General features: G+C 38.2%; 1 protein-coding gene across 1 annotated transcript; it reads left to right on the plus strand.

Moving 5' to 3' along the window:
- Positions 1-825: 825 nt before the first annotated feature.
- LOC139725623 (organic cation transporter protein-like) lies at positions 826-24,372 on the plus strand. Its single transcript, XM_071636713.1, has 11 exons — positions 826-975; positions 13,198-13,452; positions 14,363-14,466; positions 15,382-15,536; positions 15,907-16,075; positions 17,291-17,429; positions 19,365-19,456; positions 20,499-20,707; positions 21,957-22,065; positions 22,525-22,734; positions 23,921-24,372. The coding sequence occupies exons 1-11, from the start codon at positions 826-828 to the stop codon at positions 24,042-24,044; spliced, it is 1,716 nt and encodes a 571-aa protein (XP_071492814.1). The 3' UTR covers positions 24,045-24,372.
- The last annotated feature ends 547 nt before the right edge of the window (positions 24,373-24,919 follow it).

The raw sequence follows: 24,919 nt of genomic DNA on the forward strand, positions 1-24,919 counted from the left end.
CGACTCTATGTTGTGATTATAAAGCCACTAAGTATGACACTGTTATTATTCAGATATACTAGTATTGTCTGCATTTTACCTTATATCCGCTGGCTGATTTTCGCAACCTAATTCCTGACATTGCACAAATTATGAACAGGAAAAAGACAATTGAAAACCGTCCCAGTTTTGAAGCAAACTTTGATTGAATAATGTAATTAACCCTCCCATACCCAAATACCTTAACCAACTAACGGTATTGTGCATTAAGAGACTAAAAGAGTAAAAGCGTGTATAAATTTGGTTGAAATCAGTAATAAGTTAGATTCGCTTTTACAAACTGTGTCAATGACATGTTTAAAACCACAATGGTGTGCAAGGGGGGGGGGGGGGGGGGGGGGGGAGTTGAACACTCACCAGACAGAACCGGAGAAACAAAAACGAAAGAAAAAACAACAACCCACATCCAAGAACCAAAAAAACAAAAACAAAAACAGACAAACCTAAAAAACATTCTCGGTGTTGGACAATGGCACCACGTAACTGCGCACCAACAATCCGCGCAAGGCTCCTTTACATTACTGGGTACTTTCTGCTATTTCCCCGCGAACACTAGCAGACTTCATATCACATCATGTTCCTGCCAGTTCTTGTGTAATTGATACATGTAGACAAGGTATTGCAACAAGTGGATCTATCCGGTGCCTTCTCTTTTGGATACCAGAGTGTTACCAATGGTTTCTGTTAATCGGCACAGACCAGGCTCGAAACTGAAGAGGTAATCATATCCTACCACAGCATCTTCGTGTGAATTAGACTTGGAGGGAAAGACAGAAATAGATCAAGATGAGATTCGACGATATTTTGATCCACATCAGCGAGTTTGGTCGATACCAGAAAATCATCTACTTTCTGGTGTGCGTTAATGGGATGATGTGTGCTATGCAGATGTTGGCCCAGGTTTTCATGGCAGGCAGATCTGACCATTGGTGTAATGTGAGTTTGCCCAACTGTTTTTTTTTTCGCTTTTATAACATTAACCCCTCCAATTTGTCCTTATACGTTTATCCTTGTAAAGGAAGCATATGGCTGTTCAAACAAATTGTGTCATTGTCAATGTCAGAACGACAGAAATCAGAATTGATCTCCGTTTAATAGCGATCTCGACGAAAGTTCTCCCTCAAATGGTGTCATAACTGTGTAAACGTCATAACGTCATAAACGATGTTGCAGTCCAGACTAACAGAGAGTAGAGAGTGCTCTAGGAGCTCAACACCACGGATTCCCATCTCCTTGTTCAGAATATGCCACTTTACCAGGATGTAAGAATGGGTTAATGCTGAGGTAACACCAGAATTATTAGGATCCTCTTGGAGACCACTCATATCATTCATATAGGAGGCCTTATCAGGTAAAATCTATTAATAGCGATTACAATGATAAAAATAAGACATCTACTGTTTACAATGGCGAGTATCATCAAAGCCTCTAACTGCCAAATAGGTTTTTGTTGTGACTGAAGAAAGGAGAAGGAATCAAAGATATTTTTGTGACACTGAGAGGAATTATCACATTGCTGTGCATCATACTTCAAGAGGGAAAAGCCCAAAATAAACAAATAATCAAACATATTATTCCGTAAAGGGTACCATGCGTTGCACACCTTTTGATAAATTATTATCATTGTCGTTTAAGTTTTGTTTTATCAATCAAATCAAACAGCCATTCTGAAGGAGCAATTTGACATGAATGGGAATACTGGGCATGGACATGAACAACTTACGGTGTAGAATTGGTGAATTTTACTTGGTTTAATGTGTGTGTGTGTGTGTGTGTGTGTGTGTGTGTGTGTGTATCGGGAAGAAGGGATACAAAAGGCTTAATGACTATTAATTAGAGGAGATTGCATCATTGGGTATGGCAAATCCTTAAAGGGAAACGTAGCCAGGATTAAAGATGGCGCTGTTCCATGAACCCATCTGCAATGTTCAGAAGGTCCGAGTAAATCCGATTCATGTATACGGTGTGTCGAAAATGGTCGCAGTAATGTTAATCTCAGTTCGTGTCTTGATTCGGTCGTTATAGTTCGTGGCTGCTTCCGCTGACTACATGCAGATTCTTCATGAGTTTGTTAGCTGGCTTGCCTTGCCTGTAAGTATTTGAACAGGCATGTAGTAGTCAATGTTATACAACACCTCAGAATGATGTCGAATTGTGATTGGCCAAGAACATGTCACATGACATTCAATAGAAAATACCTATCAAACTCATTGAGAGTGACAGCCATACAATAGGCCCCTGGCATGGGCCTATTGCACGGCTCGAAGGTACTATAGCACGGCTTCGCGGGGGGCTACTAATGCATGGCCGCTCACAGCTAGAGTTCTGTGGCTCACACCCGTAGCAAAGCGCCACCAAACTACATTGTACGTGCTGGCCGGCTGCGCTGCGCTGCCGGTAAGTCTCACAGACCAGGCGTGGCGGAGTACTGCAACGTTAACGTGTACGTGTGTACGCGCAGCTACTTTACCTAGCTAGTTGCATGTATCGCGCGGCCTTTTATACCTACTGCTAAGCTGTGTTTTTACTTTTGACTCTGATCTGCTACGTGGACCACAGTGATCCCAAAATCAAGACTTCATTTCAAGTTGAGAAACCGTAATTTGATTATTTTTCTGTGTTTTTATACAAAATCATTTTCGGAAATAGACAAAGTCTAGACCTACTATAGATCTACCGACATCTCAGATCGGCCTAACAGTCAGGCCTAACTCGATCTAACGTTAGCGTAGAATGGGTATAGACCCTGCGGAGTTTGTGATTCCTGTGACTGTGTGGTCGAATCATGACGAGTGTTTGAAAGCAGTACACAGGGTGGTTTACAATTCTCTGCCTAATTGTTACATTTATTTTTGGGCCTTCCTGAGTTGGCGGTCACTAATTTAGTATTGTGATTGTGGACAAGGTGTTGTATAAAACGAATAATTTATGATTTTGTTCGTGCATTGGGGCACGTAATACCGCACTCGGCGTGAGATTTGCCACTGGTCTATTCAACGCGGCGCTACGCGCCTTGTTGAATAGACCAGTGGCTTATCTCGCGCCTCGTGCGATATTCGTGCCCTATGCACTCACAACTCATAAATTATTCGTATAATAGTTTATGATTGCACTGTGAAAAGTGTAAAACTAGAAATTCGATCTACATAAGATTGATATGGTCGGTACATGCCCTCCCTCGCATTCTCTCTCTCTCTCTTCTTGTGTACACTTTTCCAAAGGACTTTTTTTTTTGTCAGAAATCGTAATATTCCTTAAGCAAGGAAGATTCTCACTTCTCCCTTCCTATACCACAATAACGAAAGAGTAAAGAGTAAAGAAATACCCAAATACTTTAAACAAAAGGAAATTCAAGGATCTTTGTTTATGGTCACTTGGGCTGAGGAAATCAGCATTTCCACGAGTTGCGCAGTGGATCCCTGTGGACATGTACAACTGTATTATGTAAGGTTGGGGTTGGTGTTAAGGATATAACTCTCTTCCAGGTTCCATCAGGGACGTGAGTCACCTCCCTGATTCCATCTAGGTGTCCCGTGATAAATATCAGAAGAGTTATTTATTTCCTTTGCAGGAAATGGTCTGGCACGAGAACCTGTCCCCCAAAATGTGCTGAGTTTACAGTTTCTTTTTATTCCGGACCAGTTTCGGGACTACAGACCTCTAGGTAATCAGCAAAGTTGGATCAAAGAACAAAAGATCAATAAAGGGAATGGATTGTTAAGGTAAAAAAAAAAACACTTAAAGATCAGGATCTTAGAAGACCAAGGTCGACGATCGATAAAAGTCTTTGGAAAATCAAGACCTGGAAATATCAAGATCTGAGGAAAGGACTATATGGGAAAAAATCTAATCATAAACAGTGCGTATCAAAAAAAAAAAAGGAAGGCCTAATCCAACTTTGGAGGGCTATCATTTCATATTTGTCCTCTACAGAGAGCAAAATGTTAATTGTGAGGATAGAAGAACTCTTCCTCTTTGCATTCTTGCCTAATTATGTTGACAAATGTCATGCATGACTGAGCACATGAACTTTAAAGACAACAATGGAAAATTGCGCTTTTTCCAAGATTGAGTGTCAAATGAAGGAACAGTAAATGTCTCACTGAATGGATGAGATCTGTCAATGAAAATGACCAAATGAACATCTAGGCCAGCCTATACGAATGCAGGTTTCTGTTTACGCTTTCTCCTAACATTTTATCGTCCATAACCTTTACCATGGCCACCTATCCGATAACGTGGTCACTCGACAACAAGTGCCATGTTGAAGGTTATGGACCATAAAAGGTTAGAAGAAAGTGGGAGTTCCAAGGTCTGGCGAGGTTATGGTCTTAGAAAAAACAAAACAAAACAAGATCCAGTGAGCTAAGATCCGGAAAGATCAAGGTGTCTTAGAAAGATTAGATTACCTGCACCTATCATCCGCTTCTACACAACTAATTGATCACTGAATGTCTGATATTCAGGGCTTAATATATTTTGTAGTTTCGAATCCTGCTTTGATTGTAAAGTTGACTGGCACGATATCAGTATTTATCAAGCGACATCATGAACAGACTTTGCGAAATAAATCCCGACAATAACATAAAAGAGTTGGCCAATCTCAAGGAATTAATTCCCAGAGCATTCGTCTCTAATGGAGTGCCTCCAGAGGAAAGACACGTCTTCAACGTTAACTATGAAACATTGATTACTATTAAGTCTATCACATGACGGACAGGTATATCGTATACTCTGTCTTTCTGGTCCTATGTTATGAAGACAACAATGACGTGACCAAACCCAATTAGAAAGAACACATTTTTACACAGTGTATTCACAATGTGCTCACATAGTTGACTTTGTGAAAATGCTCAAATTTAACAGTGTGAAGATGATTCACATTGTGGTGTGGTTTTCACAGACTGTTCACATTGTAATGCTTTGTTTCTCATTGTAGATGGATGACTCACCTTGTGTTCACACTGTTAAAACTCTCGAATTTAACAGTGTGAAGAGATTTCACACTTTGTTCACACTGTGTTCAGACTGTTTTCACATTGTGGTTTCTCACACTGTGGGACACTGTGTGACACTGTGTTCTCTCCAGAAGGAAATTTTTCCTGAGATAGACGTCCAGGAGAAGTTGTTTGCGACGAACCTAAGGGTGTGTAATACCAGGGAGGTTTTATACGTGGAGTTCCAACTGGCTGTAATTATTCAGACAGTTGTCAGAATTCTATTGATGGACAAAAGAATTCCAGAGGTGCACTTGTGCCTTTTATGATCGATGTTCGACGCCGCCGTCTTGCTGAGCAATCTGAAGATTCATTTTGAACGTTATTATAATGTTGGCCATATTTCGCTTATCTGTTTATTAAATGAAATGAAATATCACTTAATGATAAAGCATATAAAACAAAAGTCAATCCCGTCCAGAAATTTGTACAAAAGTGTGAATCAGAGCTGTATCATGTGAAAATGTTTAAAACTGTACCATCCTTGAAAGGCGGTTGTATCACTTTTCCGCTTAATTTCCACAAATGAAAATGATATGGAATAATCTTCAAGTATAATTCTTTATTTATAGATATATCAGATTAGTGCCCCGGGTATGCCTAGTCGAGTAATTTTCATTTTTATTTCAGCATTTTTTTTTTTGGCTCAGTTTCTATTCGCGCATCCTCGTGTCTATGCCATCTACCTTTTATGAGGAGGGATAGCGAAAAGTGATTACCATCACAAAGACATATCTCCTTTGAAAGTGCCTGGTGATTATGCAATGAGACACGAGTCAATTGTCTTCGTATCTGCGCGGCAGATCCCGTCCGACATATGCTTCAAAAATTCTTGGGCGGCAGCTTCGAACATCTAGCAAAGGAAATAAGACGGTTGTGACTCCATTCTCTAGAACCTCCTTGTTAATACATTACAGTACAACATCAAACTGCCTGGACATGCTGGATCGGAGCTGCAAAGCGTTGTGATAACTCCGTACACAATGTTATTGTTTAAAAATGCAAACAGTCCCAGCGTTTGTGATAATGGTTCACTGTCGGTCATACATTATGTTCGTTATCTGTGTTTTCATGTCTGACGGATATACCTTGTATTATAAACGACCTACTTTAGTACTATGGACGGTTATTCGGTGCAGATAAAAACATTAAAGTTCAGCTGTAACATCACTGTTTGCCTACATGGCACCTAATTATAGATTGTAGATTCGATACGTGGTCTAGTTTGTCTTGACCTGTCTTAAAGTTGTTATCTTTCCCACGATTTTTGCCTTTGTCTTTCGTTTCCTTTCCCAGCATGCATTATACATGACTGAGCAATATCAAAATAAAGTCTTATTTTCCAACATACATTCTGAACATATGCATACAAAATATGCAATGCGTTTCATGACCTGCAGACCTGAGGTATCTTTTCACTTGCGTACACGTGTCAGAATGTGAATTCAGTACAAATCATAAACATCGTACAAGTCATACGTATGAATAGTAAACCTTATATTCCTGCTTCCAGTGTACTTTTTCTAATCCAAATTTCTAGTACACATGAAACAGGCAGCTGAATTTCATTTCATTTTCATTGCATTTCATTTCATTTTATTTCATTTCATTTCATTTCCGACGAAAGTATACAATATGACGATTGCATATTTTACCTTTACATAATTATCCAAATGAGATTTAAATGCACGTCATTTGTTTACAATGAAACTTGTCAAATTGCCACCAGGATCAGGTTATATACTTTAGGATACACGAGATAAGAGTGCCTCCATCACTCATACATTACTTGGGGTTTGAAAGGCTCATAGGACTTAACCCCAGACTGAGTGTATAGATGTCGGAGTGAAGTTTATAAATTCTGTTGAATCTACCCCCTAGAAATTTAAGTGCAAGAAAAAATTATGCTGCGAAACATTCAATGCTGTCATAATGGTCACGTAAAACAAAATCTATTCTGTACAATTCTATTCAACAATGATGCTCAAACTCTGGTTGATACTTTCAGAACAACAACGCTTGTTCAACGCTTGTTCAATCAATCAACCCTCTCAACCTTCAGAACACACGATTCACCTTCAGATAGATCTTAGTATAAGTCTACGGTGTGTAGATCTGCAATTAGAAACGTTTCAATCGAAATTCCTTTTTTTGAAGTTTTACATCAACAATTGTGTTAGTTTTTTATCTAAATCAATGAAAGATCTTTTTGACAACCTTAAAGATTAAAACTACTATCTTCGCTTTTATGGCTCATGAAATAACATTACCAGATATATTTGTCTACCCTATTCCCAGTGATGGTTATCTTAACTTCATAACTCTGTCTTTTTAAAATTGTTTTCTGTGTTAATTGTAGATAATTTCCTCTGATGGTTCAAAAACATGTGAAAAACATCCTTGCAGGCCTGAGCTTACTGTCACAAAGAAAAAACATCAAAAATGCAAATTTCATTCTTCTTCTTCTTTTTTTTTGAGGGGGAAGGGTTCGTCTTATCCGTAGATCTTTAGATCGGTTTCTCCGCGCAGGTCATGCAATGCGCATAGGATTCTGACGAGAGTATAGAGTTAAACAGAAACTTCCAGGCATATCCCTTCAAGTCTTCTATGGACACTAAAACTCAACAAAACAATAAATAAATATTTGCAGTCTGCTTTATTTTTATAACTATCACGTAGGCCTAAAAAGTCCGGTGTTAGATATGAAACACCGATCTGGTGTTAAATTTCCGGTGCTCATTCATGGTGTTAGAGTAACACCTCCGGGTGTCTTTTCAAAATTTAAAATTGTTTTTTGAATCGTTTCTTAGTTACTGCACTTCTTGTTAATTTTGAACTTCAACAAGACAATAAAGAATTTTCCGATAAAGTACTTGATTTTTGAAAAAAATGTGTAAACACATTTACACCACAGTAACACCAGTTGGTGTGGTCCCCTATTGAAGCTGGACGGGTGTTATATCATTGAAATTAACACCACCAATATCAAATCAACTCCATGCGGTGTCATTATTGAATTAACTCTAGCGCAGTGTCAAAAATATCACCAGCCACAGTGTCAAATTAACACCACGAAGTGCCAGGCGAACACTTTTTAACACCGTCACAGTACATTTTCAACACCTGTGGATGTGGTCCTCTATTGAAGTTTGATCGGTGTTAGATTTAACACCCATGGTGATCAATCTAACACCGATGTTTTTACAGTGTACTCTCTTCTCAGTATAAAATCTGCTGATCTCTACACAAATATCATGAATGACCCTTCTGTATAGATATTCATTTTTTTTCGTACCTCAAATATATAATGTGCTGAAGTCAAAATCGCGCAGTGTGAGAGGGTTTAAGATGTCACTTGGGCGTATTGCTACCTTGGAGGCGTAGAGATTTGTGGAACATGTTATAAACAGTGTAATGTAAGTCTCCCCAGAGTAAACGAATGCCACAGTCTATTTCGTAAATTCGCTCTCCAAAAGCTGCAAGTGCGTAACCCTGCCATGATCCATTACATTAGAAGTGAAACAGAATTCTATCATTCACTCGAATTCTCCATTCGTTCGAACCCCGGCCTTTCAAGCTTTTCGGAATATTTGATGCCTATTTTTCATTGTGAGCGTCTAGTGATAGCAATCATGGCAATTGCCATTGTTTAACTCCTCTGGGTACCCGTCATGGTGAGATGTAGAATCAGAAAAGAAGTCTTGAGTTTCTTTATCCGAGGCCACATCAAAGACTGGTTAACGAATCTTCATGTTTTCAAGCTAACTCAACGCGACTGGTTTGATTCCCTCAACTTAAAATTGTGTCTTGTAAAGATTATACGGGAAGCCCGTAATTCATGCAATTCATGAAAACACCAGCGACGTAGTTGTTATTTATGAAGAAACTGATTTGTAGTTTGCACTAGCGACACTGGTGTCAGCGAAGTCAAGCGCAATTCCTCCCTCTCCATCTTACAGAACTACAATTATGATAACGAAATAATGGCAAGAAGGGTGTCTATTATTTTGATGATGAAGATGACGACAATGAAAATCACAAAGACAGTAGTATCAATATTACTTTTGTGACAATATGCATATGAAATATAATACATTTTATATGGTTTTGACTGATTGAAAGTGCTTTTAAACAACTACACCAACGACAAAGTATAAATCAATTTCTTTTGAGTATTCCACGTTCTACAAGGTTAGCCTTTTATGGTACGTTCCCACTGCCGATCAGATCAACTCGATCAATCCCGATCAAGCTTTTTTGGCCTGTTCGGGCTCGCTCGGCATTGGTATTCGGGGTCGATCTACCTTGATCGGCATCGCTCTTGCTTCCTTCACGATAATTTTGGACATGTCCAAAATATTCGAGTAGGAAGCCCGAACACCAACAGCTCGGGTAGTGATCGAGAAGAGATCGAGCTTATCGGGAATCGGTCGTATAGAAATCTAGTGTGGTCGGGACGGATTTTTCCCCGAGCTCAGTTCCCGATCATCTCGAGTTATACTCGAATGCGACACGATTGATTTCAGATCATTTCGATCCAGGATTCATCAGTTTCATAAATAACTCGACCGCTGCACGACCGCTACAGGACTGCTGTCGACTGATACTCGACTAAACTCGATCATGCTTCGACCGGCACTCGATCAAATACCGAGCACTTTTTAATAGTGGTTGCAGCAGGTGCAGACGTACTTTCTTAGCACTCATTTATTGTTCATGAAAATATATGCAGTCCTTGATCACGTTAAAAAGTTAAATGTCGTCAGTATCTTCAGCCACTCCTGGCCCACTGAAGAAAAGAAAAGGGCCACGAAGAGAGAAAGGACAACAAATCCTAAACAGCAGACATGGTAGAATTAGACTTTCCAGACAAACATTTCAGAAGAAAGAAAGGAAACACGACTGAAACTGAGAAAAATTCGGTATTCTGGCAATATGACTGTAACGTGAAAGGAAATTTTCTAGATTATTTACTTTAGTTATAAACTGAGAAATGTTTCTTCAATTCTATTGCTAGCTTGTCTGTTTCAAAGTTGAAGTTGATTACGTTGATATAAAATCTATTTCTTACGCTTACGTGTTAGTTGTAACTTAGATTCATAAATGCTCATTGACTTACTTTACTTTTATTTACGTAGATGTTACACTTTTGCTTCGCTTGATAAGGTTTTGGTTATTGAGAGTTGTATGTACATTGCTTGAAGTCCACCTTGATATCGATTGGCTGGGATGAGTTGACAAAAAAATAAACAACCAAGATTTTCATCATTTTTGCTAATGTAAAATGTAATATTGTTTTAATTTTCATAATAATGTACTCTGTTCCACATATCAGCACACTTCATGAATTTAGAAATTAATGTAATACATGTATTTCCTTTTACACACTCTTGGGCTTATACTTTATCAATGAATACATACATATTTTGCATTCACTTTTTCATTCTTAAATAATGAGAACAATAATGACAAAGATAACACGACTCAATAGGGTTGTAGGACAGTCATTTTTTAAAAACTCTACATGATGGTGCATTTATGGGCATATAGGCCTATGTTTCATTTTAGACCAAGTTAATTTCAGCCCACCTATATGTAATGCACTTACGAAGCGTGGCGGTGTAATTTTTTTTTTTTCACGAGAGATCAAACTTTGATTTGCTATTCTTCACATCCAATGCAAATATTGAATGCATATGAACGAACCTATTATATTATACATGGTGTCCCGGCAGACAGAAGGCTACAAAACTGTCTCTTATTTAAAAAGATATGAGCGACTGAATGAAATCGTGACATTGTTCAATAGGAAAAAACACCTCAAATTCTATTTAACACAATGATAATCAATCTTTATGCAGGCGCTTTGATCTCCATGAAAATTTGTGATTTACAAAATCTGTAACTTTGGGCAATGATATCCTACTTGACTGAGCGATAGTGCAGCCGTTAAAAACTGATCACAAATGCGTCAAAAAAGTAACTACTAAAAACGGATAAAATGAATGAATACAAGTGAATGCATTTTTTTTTTTTTTGGGGGGGGGGGGTACCTTTTTGATTGGCTCACAAACAGAGTGATCAGTCTTTATCATCGTTTTTTTTTTTTTCAGGAAAAATGACTATATAATCGAAACGCCTGCGCGAGAATTGATAATTGTGGTTTCAAAATAGGAAGTGTTCTTCTATCAACTATAGGTTTTCCCGGCCAATTTCGCTCTTTTGTCAGTCCAATTCCTAATAGCTGCATTCAATTTAGCACAAAGCATAGATGACATGTTCGGAAGTTCAGTTTTATGATCTCTTCATTCAAATTCATTTTGGAGCATTCAAATTACCTTTAGCCTCATTCTAATTAACACTTTTTCAATTGAAACTCGTAAAACAAGCACCATTTCGTTATTCGTTCATTCAGTTTAGAGTTATATACTCACGTGATCACGGACATGCTGCTCTCGTTCATTTAAATTCATTTTGGCAATCAATTTAACATCTTTTGCAGTCAATTTAGCACGCATGTTTATGGTTTGGTTCTTTCTTTTTTATAACTTAGTTACTGTTCTCCAAGCGTCATTACGTTTCATATTTTCGTACTCATTTTAGACATTTTGGCAACATTTTTTTTTCTTTAATGTGCTTAGTGACTCTTCAAGTCTGAAGATAATGCAACATGTGCATGGCCACAACTTATCTCGCCGTTGAGCGCTTTATTCCGTGTGTCGGCCAGTTCTAGGAAGTCAAGGTTATGATCATCAAATATTCCTATAATTCTTTTTCTGTCCCCTTGAGAAAATTGTAATACGTCTATATCTAACTTGTGCCGTCATGACTGGAAGAAGATGAAGTTAAACTATATAATAGTATTGGTACATGTAGGCCTAAAATGGCATGTATGAAAGAAAAGGGGCGTTACAGAACAGCAGACTCGAGTAATGGTCAAAAATACGATACTTTTACTGCTTAACAGTGCGTGGATGAAACAATAAGTCACATAGAAATACGCGTCTAAATGTTATCAACTTTTCAAAAAAGAAATAACATGGCATTAATTTCAATGAACATGTTAGGAATTTGACTGCCCATACGCGAAATTGATGACTGAAGTACCCCTTTCGCCAGTGCTGGCGAATTTGAATGACTGAAGAGCACGTGCCAATTTGAATGCCCCTTTTACGAATTCGAAAGGCACAATCGTCATGTGCAAATCTCATGGATCGGAATGCTAATTGAACGAACAACTTGCAATTTTGAATGAAAGAATGTGCAGTGACGAGGATTTCGCTAAATTGAATGAACCTTTCATCAAATAGACTGACAAAAGTGCGAAATTGGCCGGGAAAACATATACCAAAGATAATCATTTCTTTCGTTCATTCATGCTTTTGAAATTGATAGTCAGTTCTATAGCACTCTTTTGGCCCATGCCGTATTCAAGTATAAATACTGAATTGTCTCATGTAACCAAACGAATAACTGTAACCAATTCTTCTTTCACTCGATCACTCTACGAACCTGCCGACCCGTTCGATGCAAGATCTTACACAGATCGTGTCATGTCGAGCTGGTCTAAGAAGTCTAGTAGAAATCGAGTATTGACCGTGTAGCGATCGTGTATTGATTGTGTGTAGATCGGGATGTTCGAGTAGAGATCTATGTGGTTGTCGAGGAGAGATTCTGGAGATGTCGAGAATGGTCGGGTGTGGATCGTATAAGATCGAATAGCGGTCGGGAAGGGATCGTGTTGAAGGACGATCGAGCATTTGGTCGGGATTGCTCTGGTAAAAATAGGTGATCGGCATTGATCTCGCTTGATCGAGTTGATCTGATCGGCAGTGGGAACGGGGTATTAGTGGAACACTATTTCCCATCGTTATGATAACTTCTTTTTTGTTACTCTGGCAAAGTGTGCATTATTCCCTTTTTCACTTCAATACCATTCGCGTATACTGATATATTTTATATTGTGTTCAATGATCTGTTCATCCAAACTGGATGAAAGTCGAATTGACATATGTACCGCTTTGTATCATGTGTTATTTTCTTGATAGAAATAAATAAACGATTGAATTGAATTGAAAATCTAAATACAACTGAGAAGAATTACTACAGTGCTCAGACCAAAATGACAATGCAACTGATGAAGGCTTCTATATTGATGCAGGTTGCTGGCTGGGAGGACGTGGAATGTACCCAGTGGGACCTGACGGAGGAGCAATGCGCCGAGGCGAAGAGGAACGCCAGCATGCCGGTGAACGGCACGGAGGACGAGCTCCAGTGTTCCAAGTACGTCATCGTAGACGACCTCCAGTTCAGCCCCGACCTCGACCCCGCCAATTACAACAACACCGACGTGACGTCTTGCAACGATGGTTGGGTGTACGACCGCAGCCAGTATCACTCATCTGTGGTCCAGGAGGTAAAATCTTAAACGACAATTAACATTCTTTTAAATTGCATGTGTCAGTATGTGATAGCCTATTTCTTTATGGCGGTGGAGTTCTTTCGATTATATTTTAAACAAACGATGAATTTTGATAGTCATTGTACAGTCAAACTCTAGTAAACAAGTGATGTTCTTCGATAAACCTTGAAACATACTCAAATGAGCCATCGTACATTGTCGCCAATATCATACTTTATTTGATGCCTCACTTTAACTCATTTCCATAATTATTTTGTTGCATTTGCAATTGTATTCATGTATGTATGTATGTATGCACGTATCAATATGTATGTATGCACGTATCAATTGATTCTATCAGTTATATATATATATATATATATATATACATATATATATATATATATACATATATATACATATATATATATACACATATATATATATACATATATATACACATATATATACATATATATACACATATATATACATATATATATATACACATGCATATATATATATATACATATATATATATATATATATATATATATGTATATACTGTATGTGTACTCTTTATAATTATTATGTTATATAATATATTGCAATAGGAAGCACCTTACCCGACCCTTTCAGGTAACCAGTTCGCTTCTTATAGACGTAACCCAATAAAGAAATCTGTGTAATGTTTTACCTTTTTAAGCAATATAATTGTGAATTGTATTGAATTGAATTGAATTGAATTGAATTGAATTGAATTGAATTGAATTGAATTGAATTGAATTGAATTGAATTGAATTGAAATGCCATGACAGCAGTGTCTGTTGTCGTACTGTCAGTGACTGTCCTAGATCATAAGCAAGGTTTTGTAGATGTCATCTCCCTTCGGTCAGTAATTATCATAAAATTTCTTCTCTTAAAGTTCGACTTGGTGTGCAGCCAGGCCACCCTGACCAACTTAGCCCAGTCTCTCTTCTTTGTTGGAGTTCTCCTCGGATCGGTCATTTTTGGCGCCATTTCAGACATGTGAGTAAAAAACAGTGGTTTGCAGCAGAACTCGATATGTACAGAACAGATTTGATAGGCTACGCCGCTATACCGCAGTTGTTAGATTTCATAGTGCATGCAAAAAGGAACAGCAGTCTTCAAGCAAAACATATATGTCAGGAAATGACATGATTTCCCTAGTATAGAAAAAAAATGCCCATAGTCATGTCGCTTTTCCATATAATTCGGCTACCAGGCTAGTTTCATACAGCTGATCTAATTTACGAACATACAATGTATTTCAATCCTAAACAAGAATGAAAATAAGAAATGAATATGTGTTATAATGTCAGAAATGTTGGGCAAAACAATGTTGATTTGCTTGCTTCAACAAATCCGATTAGGAGCCAGATTACAATATAAATATAATTCCTAATGATACCAGAACTTCAAGAACTACAAGGAGAAAGCGTGATGACGAGAAGCACGTATATAACTGCTCATATCAATTTTCTCGCAGGTTCCTCTGTTAATCTCTCTTTAAAGGGAAAAATCCAGTCCAAATATAAGCTGGTCTGATAAAAATTTTCTTTCATTATAATTATCGGAATTTCGTTATATCCAAACAAATAAAGTGCATAAAGATATCTAACTGTAGGTGATAAGTTTTAGCCCTGAATTTTACTTCGGTGTATCCGTATTTTGCTTTAACCGTGTTCGTTGTAACGGGAGTGCACTGTAAAAGATACCTAGAAGTTCTTCTTGGTGATTTATTACATAATGATGTATCATGATGTTTCGCTATAGTTGTACACTGGTCCTTTCACAGTGTATACCGTTAACATCATGCATTTGTCATTTGTCAACAAAAATGTATAATTTATGACTTGTTGAAAAATTGAAATAAATTTGTTTTTGACTGTTGAATTTGAATTTGACTTACTTCTCCTGAAGCATTGGTCGGCGAATCGCGCTGTACATCGCCCTGGCCTTGCAGGGAATTCTGGGAGCAGCAATCGCCTTTTCCCCAAACTACGTCACCTTTACAACTCTGAGGGTCATCTTGGCTGCGGCTAACATGGGCGTCTTCCTTATGGCTTTTGTGATTGGTAAGACAATGACATCGCGTGCAAATAGATTGATGATGGTATACACTGAGACAGCTATACACGTATTGGCCTATAGAAAACTCGAATATAATATGTTCAAAGGAAGTCTTCAAAGAATGAGAATGAGATGCAGTTGTGGGACAAACATCAGGATTGGACATGTGCGTCCAACTCTACAACATTAACCACAACGAAACGCAAGGTGTAAGGAATTGTTTTCCTTGTAGTGTTGCTTTATTTTTATTGTGGTATTTGCTTTTTAAAAAATCGTTTAATTTGTATCATTTAGTCTAAACGTATCATCTGTATTCCTGTTGTTATCATCCGTTTAATTTGCATCCTACTTTCGTTATGTTGTTTTGGATGAAAGGTACGGAGCTGGTAGGGCCAAGCAAACGTACGGTGGCAGGCATCGTCATTGAGCTCTTCTTCTCCTTCGGCTACATGCTCCTGGCTCTGCTGGCCTACTTCATCCGTGATTGGTGGATTCTTCAACTCGTGATTAGCGCGCCCTCTTTCATCATGCTTCTCACATTTCCGTGAGTGTCGTCATATCGCCGCTGCTTTTGCCCCACGCCTGTATCATTTTCTTTAAAGGGGAAATCGAGTCAAAATATAAGTTAGTCTGATAAAAAGAGTAAAATATTACGAGTTCAATGGTATAATTTTGCTAGAAATCGGATGAAAAATAAGAAAGTTATGACATTTTGAAGTTTCGTTATTTTTTTCTTCGGGAAACAGTTCTTGAACAGTCAATAAAATATGAAAATGACAAAGTGGGCATGTCATTCCCTCACAATTTTCCATATAATTTGTACATAAAATTTTGACATTTCTAGTTTTCATTCAAATGCAACTCTGCCAGAGGCTCAAATCCTCGTATATCTAACTGATCACTATTCTGAAGTTATTCAACCAGGAATAACGTCATGTTTCAGACTTCAATGATCGAAAGATTGAATTTTCATCATTTTTTGTACACCATCACTGGAAATTGTGAGGCTACGACACGGTTAGCTCACTCATTTGCATATTCATATTCACTGTACAAGAACTGTTGTGCAGAAATTATTAAAACTTCAAAATGTCACAACTTCCTTATTTTTCATCCGATTTCAGTTAGATATTTACCGGTGAACTCTTAACATTTTACTCTTTTTTATCAGACTAACTTATATTTGGACTGGATTTCCTCTTCATGTTCCACATGAAATTTAAACAGCTTACAATATGGTTGTTCTTATTCGTTGTTCGTATTTGCTATTTATGTGCTTGTAAATAGCTGTAAACAAACTGTATTATAAAGTAGATAACACTCGAATGGACTTGAGTTTCGGTGAACACACACACAGTCTGCAAGAATCTTCAGCTGATTGAAGGAGGCAGACTTAACCAGAAGAAGAAGAAGAAGAAGAAGAAGAAGAAGAAGAAGAAGAAGAAGAAGAAGTAGTAGTAGTAGTAGTAGTAGTAGAGGAGAAGAAGAAGAAGTTATATATGCCAAATACGCTATTTTGTACCGCTTTCAAATAATTGTTCAGGACCCACTAATCATAGGTATTATTTAGGACTGGTTTTATTTTGTAATTCTTATGCTTTAATGTTGTTTCTACCCCGGAATTTAGTCTCCTTTTGTGCATGATCGCTTATCGTATTCTTGACCCTTTACTTTAAATTTTTTGCTAACTGCCATGCATTGATTAATTAAAATTCAGCATGCATTTAAACTTTTAAAACATCTGTTGTCGACTCCACAGGTTCGTTCCAGAGTCTGCACGATGGTTGATTACTAGAGGGCGCACGGAGCAGGCTACCAAGATCATTGTCAAAGCGGGGAAAGTCAACAAGGTCGATTTGCCAACACCGCTCTTTTCCGAGGAAGAACTGAAGGAACAAGTACGGAGTATCACATGTTTGGGTTTTTACCTCCGTCATGGAGGTTATATGTTTTGGCTTTTTGTTTTGTTTTGTTTTGTTTTGTTTTTTGTTTTAACCGGCGTTGGGTTCTCTGTCGGTTCGTAAAACAATTAAAAAACATGAGAAAAGATTTGGATGAAGTTTTCAAGGAAAGTTGATGATGACACAAGAAAGAGATGATTCAATTTTGATAGTTATCTGGATCACTGTCTGGATCCATGACTTTTTCTCAATATTTTGAAGGATTCTGTTATTGGTGATGTTTATAATGAACGCTAGATGGCGCGCTTGCTTTTGCAACTCTCAGGGCCACTAATTGCATGCGCTGTTGGCCAGAAAGTGCGGCGGAGGCATGAATGCAGCGACGCGACGGCTGGTCGGCAAAAAGGGTATGTTTTGATGGGCAAGGAATCTCATGTAGATGATAAATGTAAGACTATCATATCGAGTGGAAATCACACTTTGGTTGGAAGTGAGCTGCTTGGCGGAGGTCTGCTCTCTCCGAGTGTTTTTCTAGTTTGTTTGTATAATCGTTTTTTTTTTTTTTTGAATGGCTAACAACCCTGCATCTCAATGAAAATTAATTCACACGCATTTCCCCCACTCCTGTGTAAACTCGTCTAGGCCTACTGGTTTACCTTTCCGCATCAACTCTATTACAAAAGTAGTAAGTGCCTTCATAATCCATTGCCATATCGAGTAACCTTTTTGCAACCTTCGCGGTTGTAAGAAATAACCTCTCCTGTTACATCGCCCTGGTTAAGGTATTCATTGTAGATTGATGTATCAGAAAACCGATCTATTTTCCTCGTTACTCAATGGATTCTCACATTGTATAAAAGAAGAAAGACGAAAAAATGACGATTTAGTTAAAAGCTTAAGCTTGACGTTTATTGATACTGTACCAATGATTAAAAAATATTTCTTTCATCTCGACGACATGATTGGTTTGTTGGCGTCACATGACACTTTACTCTCATGACGTCAGCATACCATACGCCGCACGGCTCATATAATCTTGAAGAATTGAAGAGACAAAGAAAAAAGTTTCCTGTAGCAATTTACACATTTGTTGGGCTTGCTCTACCATCTTTCATACACGCAGTGTGAATAAATCTCAAAAGTCAATTCAATTCAATTCAATTCATTTCAAATTTTATTTCATTTTTCGACAAAAACATATAGACATCACTTTTTTTGGGTAACAGAAAATAAGTTCTTGCTCATCGATTCTTGCCAATCTCAGCTCCATTTTTCATACTATTAAGATTGCTATCATCCACTAAAAGGACTCAGTTCTTTTGACGAATGATTGTTTCCCATATGACACTCTCACATTCTAATACAAACAGCTGTCCAGCATTAAAACAAAAATCACTTGTAATAACATTAACGATTTGGGAATCTCCTAAAATCTGCAACCTTCTTTTCACGGTTTGAAAGAAGTAGAAAGCAATTTCAATCAGACATTCATCTTAATTCTCCGAATTGCTTGATTTGTAGTTTGAATGATTTCAGATGTCTTTCATTCTCATTTTTTTAAATATAGGAAGTACTAGTAAGTTATGTTGTATACCAAGCAACCTGCTAGGATGAAATGAATTGATAAAGCATGTAGTGACTGACAAAATGAAGGATTGAGTGAATGAGTGAATGAATGAACGGGTGAATTCGTGCACGGAAGATCGAATGAGTAAATGAATGAGTGAGTGAACGAATGGATTGGTGATTGAACAAATGAGTGAATGGATGAATGAAAGAGGGAATGAATGAATGAATGAATGAATGAATGAATGAATGAATGAATGAATGAATGAATGAACAAATAAAAAACAACAAGCCATATTACAGTCTATTCGTTTCCCGGCAAGTTCTTTTTATGTAAACACTCTGACTCTGTTCTGTTTGTTGTAGGAGGCAGCTGCAAATACGAGACCCCCATCAATGATCGAACTTTTCAGGACACCAAATCTGCGAGTCAGAACACTGAACTGCATGTTTAACTGGTAAGAGCTCCAAATTGCATTCTCGATATTAAAGGAAATGCGATGACACCATCATAGTAGAGACAGCGCGTGGATAAAGATATTTTCAGACATGGCTGTTGGCAATATCCAATTTTGATGAACAAACCGAAGTTACGTATAGCAAGAAGAAGTGATGAAGAAGAAGAGGAAGAAGAAGAATGTAGAAGAAGAGGGAGTAGCTCTGAGACCTGCTGTCATTTCTTATATCACCGTTTTTGCTTCATCGGAGGCAATTCACTGAAACTAGAGTTATTTTTAGGCCTACACGTTCGATCCAGCAAGTTTTAGAGACAAGGGGACCGTTTAAATTTGGTTTGGAGTTCATAAAATGCAAGCAAAAAATTACGCACATCTTCGACTTGTTTTATTGGCTGAATTTTACTTTCTATACTTGAGACGTCATGAAATGTAAATAAAGCAAACAAATACACAATAAATAAAAGAAAAACCCAGCATATTTCTCTCCTCTCTCTCTGAATTCTGTCTTTCTACATTATATTCACATAATACGTAATTCTTCAAAGATATAGGGCGTACATAATGTGGTGTCTGGCCACCTAATTTATCTTTTTGTGGCCCTGTCGGGCAACTAATATTCAAAATGGATTGTAACTTTTTTTTTTGTAATTACGGGCCACTACATATCTTTTTCGGGCCACCAAAATTTCAGTTTTAAAGATTTTAGTGGCCCGAACGGCCACCAAAAAAAAAAAAAAAGATAGTTTCGAGCCCTTTCTGTACAATCTATCATACATACAAATAACGAGTGTGTAAATGTGTATATACTGATTTAAAAAAAATACTTTTGACTGCATTTAGTCTCATCATAAAGTGTTTAACATGTCAGAGCACCAAATCAAAATCTGAAGAATTGGAACAATTTCCCAATGGGCAATAAGTGAATAGGAGAGAGTTTATACATTACAGACAAAATATTGTTTCATCGTATGATTGATAAGGGCTGTGGAATATCTTGCCGCCATACTTCATACTTTCACCTCCCCACACCCCTCCCATCCAGGTTTGTCAACACTCTGGTGTACTACGGCCTCTCTCTGAGCACCTCTGACCTCGGTGTCAACGACTACATTGCCTTTTTCATCTCGGGCGCCGTCGAGGTGCCAGCCTACATCAGCAGCATCTTCGCTATCGACTACTTCGGGCGGAAATGGAGCATGTTCGGTTACATGATGGGCGGCGGTATCGCTTGTTTGTGCACCATCTTCACTCGTACGTATTCCGCTAGCAGCCCGGTCCCCAAGAGAGTTAGAAATTCCCACACTTTATATTGTGATAGAGACCCCACTCTGTTCATTATTGTCCCCTGTTAACCCTATTCTAACTGGGCTATTTGAGACCAAGTTTTTACTGGGGGGGGGGGGGGGGTCAATTTGACCCCCCCCCTTCAGATCTCACCCGCCGATTGCGCGATCGCCGCGAAATTTTGCCTGAAGATAGAGCTGGATGTCAACTCCAAGATTACATGGTCATACAATAGAAAAATATTACCTTTCTATTTTTAATAAATTAATTACGCAAATTTGTGCATGAAATCATATTTTCACCTATAACTCCATTAACAAGACTGGAGGATTGCTAAATTTTTGTGTCAGAATTCCTCAAGACACATCAAACAATTTTCGTGTAAAAAAATAACGCAATCGAAATCAATTTCTTTTGTTTTTTTATTGTTTTGTTAATTTCTTATGTATTTTATTGTTTTTTCGACCTTTTGTTTTCTATTGTTTTTTGCCAAAATATGTTGCAGGCACTCTTTCAGGCTTATCTACGCTAGAATTGATTAATTTCAATGGTTAAAAGTTGAAATAATCTAATTTGTATCAATTTAACCAAAAAACACAATTTGCATTGGATTTGCACACGATATCGTGAATTTGAGCTGTTTTTTGGTTGACATGCATGTGCAAAACACTACGTAACTTCAAAACGGTGTCCCCGGACGTCGCAAATTTGGTCTCAAAATATGCGGGAGACTTCAATGAAAAAAGTCATGAAACGACGTGGCAAAATCTTTGCGCGTTGCGAAATCGTGGCGCGAAACGTCAAGGGGGGGGGGGGGGGGGTCAATTTGATCAATTTGACCCCCCCCCCCCCCCAGTTAGAATAGGGTTAAAGTAAGCAGTTGCGTTGATTAGTGTACTGGTTGGCTTCATTAAACACAATGGGTTTAGATAGTCATGTAATGAAGTTGCAACTCAAGCTAGAATCTGCAGCTATTATTATCATGTATATTAGGCTGCATTTCATTATGGAGAGCCACTCGCAACACATCATATAAGTGATAACCCCAAGAGAAGTTTGGCTATGTTGCATGATGGTTAGCACTCAGAAATTTGGATACATACATGACTAATCATAGGTGACAAAATGTGATCTGTAAAGAAATATAAAGGACTCTTGGAAGCTATTCTCCAACGGTTTTATCCTCCCTGTTCTCCTCCTGCTTATTACACCGTAGCTCTGGGACCATGGCGCACTACCGTGGCGATGATTGGCAAGTTTGGAATCTCGGCCTCCTTCGCCATCATCTACGTCTACTCGGCCGAACTTTTCCCGACACCGGTCAGGTTAGTTGTCGCTCACAAACAGAAGGGGTGGCTATGTTTATAGTTATCAGTATCAGAACGTTTGAAAAAAAAAAGAACAGTTATGTGTTTAGTCGCAGTCACCTTATTATAGTACAGGCAATATCTTAGTGAATTATCTATCAATGCTATTTAGGATTGCTATCAGTCACCAAACAAACGAAGTAATTTGAGAATCATGTAAACTTCATGTTAATTAAAAGTACCTATCCCCTGCCTATTAGAATTTTCTCTGTATGACATTTCCCTGCAGTCCTTCCTGCTCTGTCATGACTGCGAAATATATCTAGAAAATACGAAAAGCCGCCGAAACTGAAACATTATGTCCCTATTTTCCTTACCCCGCCACGCCCTCCCTACGCAAACGTCCCCTTGACACTTGACATCATCTTTGCTACGGTTTGTCATCTTCCCTGTACCCGTACCACTTCTCCCCATCAGGAGTGTCGGTGTCGGGCTATGCTCCATGAGCGCTCGTATAGCCGGAATCCTAGCCCCAATCATCCTTCTCCTCAACGAGACGTGGGAGCCACTGCCTGTCCTTATCTTTGGCGTCGCCTCGATCGCCGCCGGTCTGCTCATCCTCCTCTTACCCGAAACTCTAGGCGAGAAGCTGCCGGAGACCATCGAGGAGGGAGAGCTGTTTGGAACGTACGTTGGTAGAGTATAGTGCCCACTGGGCGATCGCGAAACAGTTAATGTACCAATTATCAAGGGTGGACCAATTCAGAAAATGAGAATAGCAGTGGTAGAAATGAAGCATGCTGATGACAGCATTTTGATAACAACATCACTTGATTGACAAATAAAACATATCATTAATCGTAAAAATGAATTCCAACGCTTAGCATGTTAGGTCATTAATACTGTCGCTGCTCTTCCTGTTAAGTTCTGTACGTGCAAATAATGAAAGTGGAGCAAGTGAGGCCAGAACTCCTAGTTTTCCAGCTTTACACATTTGTAAAAAGGAGGGGGTATTTAAGGTATAACACACCATCACAATTAAACAAAACACTGCGTCTAAGGGTGCAATTAACCTCCAGGCAGGAATCCATCTCGAAAAATAATCTCTGACGGAAACTTGATAGATTTGAAATTCTTCTAGGTTACATGCCGTTTATTATCCGAGACACGATGTTTTATTAAATTTCATGCAAAAGTACCGAAATATTTCTGTCACAATGATTTTCTTTAGTAAAGCGGTTCGATCTTTATGAGTGTCTTTGATACGGGTTTTATTTGGTGTTCTGACTGTCGAAATTCTAGGCAGTGCAGAGAACAGATTTGTCAGTAACATTATTAGGCTTGAATGGATGATGAACAACCGTCAGAAGGGGACCTTGTTATCTTTTTAAGAGTGGGAACTTCTCTTGCAGTCTTGTCTGTGATAGTTTTTACATTGCACAGCAAATGTTTGTGCTTGTTTGTTTGTGTGCGAGTATGAGTATGAGTGTGTGTATGTGCGCACGCACGCTGGTCCAGGTGCGCTTGCGTGCGTACAGTGTTCTCTGTGTGTTAGTGATTGTATCTGACTTTTTTTCTGGGGACCTACCCCAGCAAGCATCTGCTTTTCTGTAGGATCACCACACATAATCTTAATCAACTAATATGAATGTAACATACTCTATCGTACCTTTTGTATTACTGAAATATAATTTAAAGCCGGTATACATGTACCCTGAATTTTCAGATATCTTATTTTTTGTTACTATTCATTGATTTATGGATATATGCTCCAATGGTAATTTGTGACGAAACTTATAGATTTAATGATATGAAATGAAAATCAAATGATCATGACGAAATTACGAACATTATACCCCTTTATCGATCGCAGGAAGAAGATGGCAAGTGACGTCACAGAGACATATGTGGAGAAGAAGGACGGCATGCCGGAAAAGAGCACAAACGGAAAAGTCAACGAAGGGTACGACCACGACATCGAGTTGGAGGATAAATGAGCGACGTTCCGGCCGACGCAGTCATCGCCTTCCTCTGCCACATGAGAGCATATCTATCAGTGACTCGAATTACAGATGCTCGATATTCAGCCTAGGTTTTTTCGTACACTATACTTCAAAAATAAGACGATACGACTTGAAAATAAAGTACTTATCAATTCGCCATGGTCATTATTCAAAGGGTTTTTTGTTACTCTCAACTTGCACTGTCGAAGAATTTCCATCTCTCTCATAGTCGCGCAAAGAAGACATTACAGATTACTAACTTAGTGGAAATAATAAGCTCATGATATAATCTTTGGTAGCGTAATGACATGACTGAAATACATAAAAAAGGAACCCCTTCAAGAGAAAACCATCCTCAGTATTATACATTTTGCAATGTATACTTATATTCGTCAGCTGTTCGTTGCTGCAGTTTAAAGAATTCATGATCTGAAACGGGTTTTTGCTCTGATATCACTCTTTTTCTTATTCTTTTTCAACAAGGCTGATTTAACAAACTCCGTTGAAGAAGAAGGGAATAGTGCTTGATGAATGTTCACTGCTTCTGAGCCAATAATTTCCCAGCACGTCTCTTGTAATGTGTATATTTTTTAGATAACCAATGTGAATTTGTGTACTCGCCTGAGTCTGTACAGAGTTACACAACGCACACACTGTTGGATGTTTTATTGTTGTTGATGCACAAAGTGGATAGGGATAATATGAATGTAAACAAACACGTGGGCAGGTGTAGAATGGTCAATGTATGACTAGCATTATTCATTAGCCCTACTGGATTGACACAATGCACGAGTAGCAATAGTCATTGATTGAACTGATTGACGTGCAATTAGAAATGTACTGCCATGTCTTGTGAATTTAGTAGATGT

Source organism: Diadema antillarum, unplaced genomic scaffold (genome assembly GCF_040938485.1).
Source record: "Diadema antillarum isolate AM-2024a unplaced genomic scaffold, OU_Dant_1.0 seq00000053_RagTag, whole genome shotgun sequence".
NCBI lineage: Eukaryota > Metazoa > Echinodermata > Echinoidea > Diadematoida > Diadematidae > Diadema > Diadema antillarum.

What these genes read in the sequence shown, in the direction of transcription:
- LOC139725623 (XM_071636713.1), top strand. Translation starts at nt 826, where the DNA reads ATGAGATTCGACGATATTTTGATCCACATCAGCGAGTTTGGTCGATAC. An exon ending in ACTCATCTGTGGTCCAGGAG is followed by an intron (nt 13,453 to 14,362) that starts GTAAAATCTTAA and finishes CTTCTCTTAAAG; the next exon opens with TTCGACTTGGTGTGCAGCCA. An exon ending in GAGGGAGAGCTGTTTGGAAC is followed by an intron (nt 22,735 to 23,920) that starts GTACGTTGGTAG and finishes TATCGATCGCAG; the next exon opens with GAAGAAGATGGCAAGTGACG.